Below are 10,243 nucleotides of genomic sequence, written 5' to 3'. Positions count from 1 at the left end.
AGGTAAGTACAACTACCTAAAGGGTGTGTAGCGTTGGAACGGTGTTACGTTTTCAAGCATGTGCTATGATTTCTTGCTAAATAATTTCTGATTCAGTATTTTCCAAAATTATAATATTGAACTCTATGTTGTGATCATGTTCATGATGGATTCTCCCAAGCTACCAACTCCGGAACTGGAGAGCTATTTAAGTTGTCTCTTCTTTCACTTTCTAGGTGTTGTAAATATGCAAAATGCCATTGCAAATGGGTTAATGAAAAACACCACCTTATGGCTAATTCCTGTGCAGCTGAGGCCACAGCAGTACTTCCACCAGGCTGCATAGGAAATGTCACACCCAAGAAGTGCAGAGCCAGCTTGGACATGTGTCTGTGCGGACAAGCTGCAGGCTTTGGTCAGTACAGATAGTACTTTCTGGACTACACCACTATGGAGGTGGGCATTTTGCTGAAGAAAACTCAGTGATTGCAGCTCATCCTCATGAAAGAAGGTTTAACATGGACTTGTGGATGGGCTCCAGGCAGGAGGAGCACTTCTGCATCCGTGAGGATGTAAGGGTATAGGAGAGACAGGTTTTGTAGGGAGCAGGTTATGAGTCAGTCCTTCTACACAGCCCTTCTGCAGAGGGCCTCTTCCCCCTTGCACCGTGTATCCTCAGGGGTTTTTAGGACATAACAAAAGAGTCCCCACCACAACTCACAAGGCCTCAGGCCCTGCTCTTTGCCACATCTGCCCCAGAGGCAGGGAAGAGCTGGTGGGTTGCAGGCACCCCAGCAGGGGGGTCTGCGGGCCCATGGGGGACCGGGGCAGTAGCTGACCTTCGGGGTGGGCTGTGCCAGGCCCACCAGAGCCTGCCTCTCAGGGGTGCCAGCGACGGTGGCCAGCTCCAGGCCATGGGGCTCCAGCTGGGAGACAGCGGTGAAGAAGGCGGGCGCTGGCAGGGCAGTGGCGGGGAAGTGTGGGGTGCTGCTGCTCTCCTCCTTGTGCCCGCGGAAGTAGAGGGCCACCTGCTTCCGTATCGTCGACGTCCGGGGGCCCCGCTCGTGCTGCACAGCTGCAGGGCACCAAGGAAAGGCAAGGGGGTCACTGTGGGGTCCTGCACCAGGTGCCCCGCGAGAGCACGGCTGGGTTTCCCTCCCTCCCTGCAATTTTTCAGGGACCAACCCCGCGTCCCCCCACCCGGAGGGGCGTCTGGGGAGAAATAGGTGAGGCTGCCTTGGAATGGGGGTCGTTAATGTCGGGGGGGGAAGACGACCCACAGCGACACACCGCTCCTCCTTCAGAGCAAAGCCCGGCTCCCTCCTGTGTGTGTCCCCCCCCTCACCCCGTCCCTGGGAGAGGGGGAGCAGGTACCGTCTTTGTTCATGTTGACCTCCAAGCACTTCTTCAGCCGGCAGGCCCGGCACTGGTTCCTGTGCGTCTTGTCCACCGGGCAGCCTCCCTAAAACATGGCAGCCGTCGGGCGGGCTGCGGTGGGGGGCGGCCGCGCTTTCACACACCCACCCGGAGCCCCGGGGGCGGGGGGGGGGCGGGCCGCGCCGCGCCGTGCCCAGGCCTTCAGCACCCGAGACAGCGACGGGTCCCCTGCACCACCCCACCCACACCCCCCCCCGCCATGTCCCCATCCCTACGGGGGACGGTCCGGCGGGGGGTTGGAGATGAAAGCTACCGGAGCGGGAAGGGGGTGGATAAGGCGGGTGGGCTCCCTGCGGCTAGGGGTGGCGCCGGCCGGGCCGGCGGCTTGTAACCGCGGTTTACCGGGGGTGCGGGGGACCGCGCTACGGCCGGTACCTGATTTCCCGATTTGCAAACATAGGTTCTATTCCTTCTGATGCTCCGCTTGAAAAATCCCGAGCATCCATCGCAGGCGTAAACCCCGTAGTGTTTCCCGGAGCTGCGGTCCCCACAGACTTTGCAAGGGATGTCTAAAATGCGACCTGAAAGCAGAGAAGGGAGAGAGGGGGAGAGCACTCAGCAATCTGACCTCCGGAGGGATTAGCCCCAGAGCCGCAGTACAAGCAAATAATGAAGTGATTTTATAGCCAACTTTCTTTTCCTTGAGCAAGTGTCAGTTTTCTACAATGAGCATTATTCATGCCCCGCTACGTTTATTCGGGTCTTCTATAATCGCCAGGACCCACTTTGGAAGGGAAGATTACAGCAGCAGGAGCAGCAGGCTTGCCTGCTAGAAGTGGGGATGCGGGGGGGGGCGGGACGGACACGGACACGGACACGACGACTTGGGGGGGGGGGGGAGGGGGGCGTTTCCCTCCCTTTCTGGCCCTTGGCAAACAGAGGAAAGCACTTTCCCTAGGCAGCAGAGCAGTCAGGAAACCGAGTCACAGAATAAACCAAAACAAAATAAAATGACCGGGAAGCCAAGTAACCTTCTCTTCCCCCTAGCAATCCCAGGGAAAGGGGGCTGGTTCCTGCCACAGACGAGCCGTGCCATTTTCTTCACCCTAAAACCTCCAGCAAAACTTTTCTCCTCGCCTTTGTGCGTGGCTGCGGGATGCGGGATGCGGGCGGGCAGCGCCGCTCCGCTCCCCTCCGCTCCACCTCGCCCCCAGCCCCCGCACCGACTTTGACTAGAATTGCAAATGTTCCGAGGGTGATGTAAAAACTTGAACAGATTACTGCAGCTCGGTTCAAGAAACGCGCCAAAACCCGCTCAGCTTCTGCTTTTTCTGCAGTTTTGTTCTTTTCCTTTTCCTTTTCCTTTTCCTTTTCCTTTTCCTTTTTCTCTTTCTCTTTCTCTCTTTCTCTTTCTCTTTCTCTTTCTCTTCTTTCTCTTTCTCTTTCTCTTTCTCTTTCTCTTTCTCTTCTCCTTTCTTTTTGCTTTTTCTTTTTGCTTTTGCTTTGCTTTCTCTTTCTCATTTCTCTTTCTCTTTCCCTTTCCCTTTCTCCTCTTTTTCGTTCCCTTCCCTTCCCTTCCCTTCCCTTCCCTTCCCTTCCCTTCCCTTCCCTTCCCTTCCCTTCCCTTCTTCCCTTCCCTCCCTTTCCCTTTCCCTTTCCCTTTCCCTTTCCCTTTCCCTTTCCCTTTCCCTTTCCCTTTCCCTTTCCCTTTCCCTTTCCCTTTCCCTTTCCCTTTCCCTTTCCCTTTCCCTTTCCCTTTCCCTTTCCTCTCTTGCCCTTCTTTTTCTTTTCCTCGAACAGCCTTCTCTCCTCTCACCACAACTTAGGCCGAAGACTCAGTCCCTCTCACCAAATCTTGCTCTCCAAACTACGAGGGGGAGCGCTCGGGGCCGCTATCTTTGTTCGGAAGCGCTTCAGGACGAGCCCCGGCTGCGGGTGGGTGCAGGTGAGGCTGGAAGGGGGAAGGCAGCAGCGTGTGGAGCGCTGCGGAACAGAGCGGAGCGGCGCGGAGGGAGCGAGGGGGGCGGACACAGACCGCAGGGGCTCCTCTCGCTCCCTAGAGAATTTAGGAGCTCGAGATGCTTTCAGACATGTCTGCGCTCGGGCTCTAAGACAATGCCTGCTGGCAGACAATAGGGACATTAGATAAAGTGTTAACTTAATGATTTTGCCCATTGAAACTCGTTTGACTGCCTCCAGTGAGCACAAGCTGCCAGCTTCTCCCCTAAATGAGACCCGACAGCTGCTATACACAGCACGGCGAGAGGGACGGGGATTAGGTTAGGGACTGCGGGGGGGGGGGGGAGGCGCGGAGGAAGGCAGGGAGGTTAAAGAAAGAAAACTTTTAGGCAATTAATAAGGAGCGCAGCTCAAGCAACCCCCCCGCCTCACGGCCTGGGCGCAAGCCGCGGCTTTGGAGCTGCAGGTAGGCGCCCGTGAGGAGGGCTGAGGCCAAGGCACGGCTTCTGGGAGTGTGTAATTACAAGCCCTCCTTGCCACCTGCCTATTGGGGCACCAGTGACCCGTCAAAAAGTGTAGCATGGGAATTCGGATATCGCACAATGCCAACGGGGGAAAGCGCTCGACTTCCCTCTCCAGCCCTTCGAATCCGCGGGGAGAGAAAGGGTCCACACGCACGCACACAAAGGAGGAGGAGGAGGAGGAGAGGAGGAGGGGCAAGCTGGGGGTGAGGGGGGAGACACTGAAGCGGTACGTGCAGCGGTGGGGCGTCCCGGTGCAGAGCCCGGCACCGCCGCGCCTCCCCCACGCACGCCGGCCCGCCGTGGGGCCGCCGTGGGGCCGCGGGGGTCTCCGCTTCCCCGGCCGGCCTTCCCCGGCGCTGAAAGCGAGCGGCGAAGAGGGAAGGAACTTGGGCTGGTTTTAGAAAACAGTTTTCCCCGGACGGATTTTAAGTTTGGGAGACGCTTTAAAAAATAATAAAATTAACCATACGCTTTCTATATGTACATGTCCACACCGTGCGTGCAGACACGTGTTGCACATACGCTTTACACGTCCACACGTTCCACCTGTAAAACCCGAGCACCTGGGACACCTCGCCAAACCCAAACAACCGCCGTTCCAGCCGTCGGAGCGGCGCGGCCCGTCCCAGCAGCTCCGCGAGCCTCGTCGGAGGGAGCAGCCGGAGCCCCCCGCCCCGCCGGGCCGTCTCGTCCCGCCGCCCGCCCGCTGTCCCCGTCCCCCTCGCCCCGCGGAGCCTGCTATGAGAAAAGTTTCGTGCGGGGTAAAATACGAAATAAATAGAGGGGGGAAAGGTAGGGCAGGGGGGTGGGAAGGGAAAAATGTAAGCTTGACACGGGGTCATGAGATAACTGATTAACTCTGTTTAAAAGCGCTCCGGTTGCCCGAGGTACCGCTTCGTCTCAGAAGTTTAGCGCTAAGAAAATGGGATTTCTGTTCAAGCTGGGAAACCGTTTTGAACATCCCACGACAGGGGGTCCTTGGGGGCTTTTTTTGTGTGTCATAATTGCTTAAAGGATATATGGCAGCCCCGATTACTGTAATTACCATCAGAGGCTGTTGAAAGAAGTTAGCCTGGGCTCGGGGGGCGGCGGGATGGGGGTCTTGTTACCACCCAGGCAGACATGGCAGCTGACATCGCTAGACGCCCACCGGCGGGCAGAAAAGCTAGGCCGGAACCCCCCAGCACCCCTGGGACAGCGGGGCGGCCTTTCGCATGGGCTCGGTCCGCGGCCCGGGGTAGTCCTCGAGTGGGCCCATCCCCGCGGGGCCTGGCCAAGTCGGGTCGGGGGGCTCTCCTTTCTGGCGGTCCAGCCCTGCGGGTTTTCTCCTCCGCAAAAAACGCCTCCGGCAGAAGCTCCGCTGCCCTGTGGGGTCGAGGCATGCCGGCCTCTCCTGCCCCTTCGCCGACACTCAGGAATCGAACAGGGGCCCCACGACAACGTCCCGGCGCGGCTGCCCACGGGCCCAATCCCGCTCCGGCTCCCCTGGCACTTACCGGGCGGTTTGGGCAAGCGCAGCCGGCGGGGAGCGGCCCCGGCCGCCGCGGCCCGTTTTGCCGGTGCCCCCGTCCCCTCCGCCGGTTATTACCCTCACCGCGGGCCCGCTACAATTTTATTTCATTTTATTTTTTTCCCCTCGGGGAGGCTGGCGCGGAAAAATTCCGCGCTGAGCCCCACGGGGGAAGAAGGCAAATCAGCCCACGTCGCAGCGGCGGCAGCTCGGCCTCAGCACCGGGTCCCCGCCGGGCGCCGCGCCGCCCGCTTCCTCCACGCGCGACTCCCACGCCGCGGCCCCTGCCGGCCCCATGGGCCCCGCCACCGCCGACCCACGGTTTCCTGACCCCCGCGGGCCAAAGAGGAGGACCTGGGTCAAAATCACGGAGAAGAGCGGCAAGGAGGAGACCGCGGGGCGGGCGTGGGGCGGCCCGTGGCCAGTACCGCCGCGGGTCCCCCCCGACTTTGCCTCCACTTTTCCGCCGCTCCGCAGCCCGGGAACCCGCCGGAGCGCGGAGGAAATAACTGTCCGATCCATCACTTGTCAGACATTAAATTGGATTGGGTATTTTTTTTCTTCCCCCCCTTTGTTACTGACTCCGTCCGTATTACAAACTCCGAAAGTCCCATTGGGATTATGCGGATCGAGCCATGCTGCAAGAGCGGTTAGTCATGCTTTAAATTCCCCAGTTATGAGGTGCATGGATTTAGGATTAAGGAAAATGTGACTTTTAAGTTGTTTCTGCTTTCCTCGTTGCAGGATTATTTGTTGTAACTGGAAATGGTGTTCACAGTATTGCATTTAAATCCTCCTTCAATAGAATTGCTTACGCCATTCCGTGTCAGTGAGGGACCGGAGTTTCAAACTCTTAAAAAGAAATTATTATGTCGCAGAAGATTGCATAAAGTCCATGAGAAAACCAGCACGTTTCAACTCCTTAATGCCCCTTAAACCCAAACCTTCCCCCCCACCTCCGCCGCGGTACCGGAGCCCCGTGGAGGAGCGGGAGGAGCCCCCTACCCGCCGCCCCCGGGGCTCGCTGCCCCCGGGCTCCTGCTCCAGCTCCCGGGGCGGGCGGCTGGAGAGCGGCGGTGTGCAAACCCCGGGCCCAAACTCTACCGGGGCAACTCCGAGTCTACATCTTCGTTGCCACTCCAGATGGAAATACACACTTCTTTTTTAATTCGGGGGGTGCGTATGTGCAAACCCATAGCACAGGCCCCCCACTCCCACTCCCCCGCTTTCCTCTCCTTCCCCTCCATCTCCCGCCCCCCAGGCCAGGCTGCAGCCGGTCTCGGAAAGGTTGCTCGAAGCCTCCACCGCGTTATTACCCACTTGTTGATCCCGCCGGCTTGCTCATGCTCGAAGCCCCCCGGGAGCCGCTAAACTCAGGGCGAAGCGTCGGCGCCGGGGCGAGGCGGTGCCACCCCTCCCCAGCCCCGGCCGGCGCGGCGGCTCCGCGGGGCAGGTGCCTCCCTCGGGCGCTCACTGCGGGCTCCGCATCCTCGCCGCTGCCCTGCTCCCCAGCGACGTCCTCCCGAGGGACGGGGACACACGGCGGGGGACGTGGCAAGGAAAAATAAAAAAAAAAAAAAAGAAAGAAAAATAAAAGAAAAAAAGAAAAAAAAAGAAAAAGAAACGAAATAACCCAAAGTCGGCGTCCGCTCGCTGCCCTCCTGCGGGCAGACGCTCTCGGGACCCCGGGAAGGGTGCAGGGGGCTGCGTGGAGTGGGCTTGCCACCGCGCCCCGGGAAGGCAAGCGGGAGTCGCGGCAGCCAGGACAACAATGAAGGGAAGGAGAAGGTAGGATGCGGAGCGGGGCTCTGCGCCGGGCGCCTCGGTGCAGCGAGCAGGGAGATCAGAGCCTGGAAAAATAATGGAAGGGGGGAAAAGGCGTCAGAGGAGGCTGTCTCTGCCCCTCAGAAACTGAATGGTATAAAAAGGGAAAGGTTTCCAAGAAGTTCATTACACGGGCTGACTTTGCGCTTTGAGCTCCGGGCTTCGGCCCCTATAATACCGGCCGGGAGGCTGTGACAGCAGCGGCGGGGAGGGGAGGGGGACGCCCCTTGCCCACTGAGCTTCCCTTGCTGTCCCCCCAACTCCTGCGTGACGTCACCCTGCGCTGGGGAGAGGGCAGGGAGGGGGTTAAATGCTAATGATATTAATGAACCCCCGAGCGGCTTCCACACAAAATGCAGCGGCTGCCGAGACGATTCCGCCTCCTCACTCGCCTTGTGCCCTCGCTGTCATAAAAAGGGGCACCCCCCAAAAAAAAAAAAAAAAGGAGACAAAAGAAAAGCAGAAAGAACAGATCAAGATCCCGTTTCTTTTGCATTTTCCCTTGCCCTTGCCCTTGCCACGGCCCGGGCAGCGGCAGTGCTGCGGCCAGCGGGGAGCGGACCGGGGCTGTGGGCCCAGCCAGCACGCCGGGACGAACCCAGCCGGGCCGGGCCGTCAGCCTTCCCGCCCGGAGCTGCATCCTGCGGCGGGAGCCGAGGGCCGGCCCAGAGGCGGGCCGGCGCCCGGAGGCGCCCGGCGGGGTGTACAGGAGGAGCGGAGCGGGAGGGCTGGTTTCGCCCTCGGGAGGAGCGAGGAGCGCTCTGCCCTGCCCCAGCCTGGAAACCCTCCGCCTCTGCCAGTGCCCGCGGCCGGCGTCGCCTCCGCGCTGCCGCCGCTGAGCCGGCCAGGCCCCGCCGCACCGCCGGCACCGCTGAGATCAGCCCTGAGGCCGGCGGCCCTCGGCTCCCCGCTCCCCAGCGCCGGGACTTGTTGCACGACGGCCATGCGGGGGGCCCGCCCGCAGCCGGGGGTCACTCCTCCCGCAGCCTCACAGCGGTCCCGGCAGGCTGTTCCGACCCCCGGGGAACGCCTCAACCTGCCGCCCCTGGGCAGCCCTTCCCGAGTGTCCCAGCAGCGTTGCCAGGGCCGGGGTGCAGGGGGGGCGGCGAGGGGCCAAAGGTGGAACCCCCTTCCCAACTCAGCAGCTCCAGTTTCACCGAGAGGCTGCTGAGCTCTCCGACTCCTGCTGGAAACTTCTCCCTGAGGTGGGATCTGGTAAAGCAGCCCGAGGGGGGAGAGGTGCGCATCTGGGAAGGGAGGAAAGACCAGATCTCCTGCAGACTCAAGCTGAGGTGAGCAACAGCACCAGAGAGCAGGGCCAGAACTTGCTGAGGAGTTTGTGAAGACCTCGGATGTTCCTTGGTGACTGCCTTCTCATGCCTGCCACCCGTGCAAGGTGTTAATGTACCACAACTAACTTCTCCCTTGCTGGCTCTGATCCAGCCCCAAACACACTGTCCTCGTCCTTCTGCACTTCATCTTTCGTCCTTCTGTCCTTTTGTCCAAGGGCAGGCGTGATTCCTCTTGTGCCCGTACCAAAACCATATTACAGGGCTTCGCAACTCTGGACAGCACTGGGTTGCCAGTGGCTTTCTGTCCTTTGATCCCCATGGGACCAGTGCCTCCATGGCACAGAGATAAGCCTTCAATCCAGACAAGCCTGGTCCTGCCTCACACTGAGGCACACTGTCCAGAGGGCTGGGAAGTTGCTCAGGGAGATCCCAGAAAGCGAAGAAGCTGGTGGATTAGGGAATGCAGACAGATTTTCACTCCCAGTCTGCTTCCAGGGAGGCAGGGAAAGGTTCACCTCTTTCCTTGAGCAATGACCAAAGCGACAAGGAAGGAGGTGACCATATTACATTAGCAGGGCCTGGGGCCAAAACAAAGACAGAGGATTAACCTGGCCCTGAGCATCCCCTGTGCTAGTGAGGCAGATCTCCGGTTCTACAGCAGCTATAATTCCTTGCCCTGTAAACCTGAAGTCACCTGAAAAACTCTGCAAAGGCTGGTCAAAATTCATCCACAGGTTCCAGCCACACCTGAGACAGGCTGCTCTGAAATGCAAGCAGGTCTTTCCCTCCCATGTACAGCATCAGGCTCTACCAGGAGAGAGAAAACAAAGAAGAGATCATACTATCCGCTTCTCAACCCAAAACTCCATGAACATCACCCAGACAGCCAAAGCCAGTTCTGCACATGGGCTGGGGCTGTGGGTCGCTGCGGTGGGAGCAAACCATCAGCCCTTCTCTGACGCCGGGGCTGTGCCTAGTGTTGCTTTGCAATCCTGCACCAGCTGAGGTTTGTTGTTTCAGTGATGGACAGAGATATCTGAGCCCTGGAAGTTGAAGGCAGTGTGCATCCTCCAAGAGCACAAGGAAGTGCTCTCTCCCCACTCCAGCTTTTCACTGCAGCTTCTGTCACAGCTGTTTCCATGGTCATTTGGTGGAAAAGTAGTCCAGCTCCAAGAAGGCAGGAAATTATAGTTAGTATTTAGTATTTGTTATTATTACCATTGTTACCATTTAGCATTTATCATTATATTTAGCATTTTTGTTTATCAGGCAGTCCTACATATACAGAAGACACTAATATAAATGAAATTTCCTGTCTCCTCGTAATGCCTTGGAAGTACAAATAGTTATCAATCCTGCTACAGAAGCTGGCGTGTGTTCCCTTTTCACACTATCATCTCCTTCAGGACTCTGGTCTATGACTACAATTACATGGTGACATTTCTCTGCATTGTGCCACAGCCTCTTGCCAGGTATCTTTTCTTCTATTGGAGTCTTAGCAGCCAGACAAGTCGAACGTGAGACCCATCTTCAAGTGCACCGCTCCTTCTGTCTTTTCCTTGCTCATTTTCTCTCCTCTTTGGATGGCAAGCCAAAAGAGTGTCAGTGAACACAAAAAAAAGAAAAAAGAAAAAAGGGAAGGAGGTCAGGCGAGAGGAAAATTTAAGCTGCCAGAGGTGTATGGGTGTAGGAGCAGAATATACAGATGTGTTTTCATCCGTTTCTCTCAGTGGGAAGGAGGTGGGTAAGATCAGGTAAATCTAACATCCCTTTTCTTG

General features: G+C 58.2%; 1 protein-coding gene across 1 annotated transcript in view; it reads right to left on the bottom strand.

The window, feature by feature from the left end:
* Positions 1 to 7,396, bottom strand: part of NR2E1 (nuclear receptor subfamily 2 group E member 1) — a gene marked incomplete at its 3' end in the record, with an annotated part of 19,869 nt that extends 12,473 nt beyond the window's left edge. Inside the window, exon 1 of the mRNA XM_081997637.1 lies at positions 6,670 to 7,396. Within this exon, the coding sequence (XP_081853763.1) occupies positions 6,670 to 6,694 (25 nt within the window). The 5' untranslated portion in view covers positions 6,695 to 7,396. The remainder of the gene's footprint in view (positions 1 to 6,669) is intronic.
* Positions 7,397 to 10,243: the final 2,847 nt, after the last annotated feature.

This window comes from Phaethon aethereus (assembly GCF_964289735.1).
Source record: "Phaethon aethereus genome assembly, chromosome: 3".
NCBI classification, from domain to species: Eukaryota; Metazoa; Chordata; class Aves; order Phaethontiformes; family Phaethontidae; genus Phaethon; species Phaethon aethereus.
The sequence above is the reverse complement of the archived record's forward strand: the minus strand, read 5'-3'. Positions and strand labels throughout refer to the sequence as shown.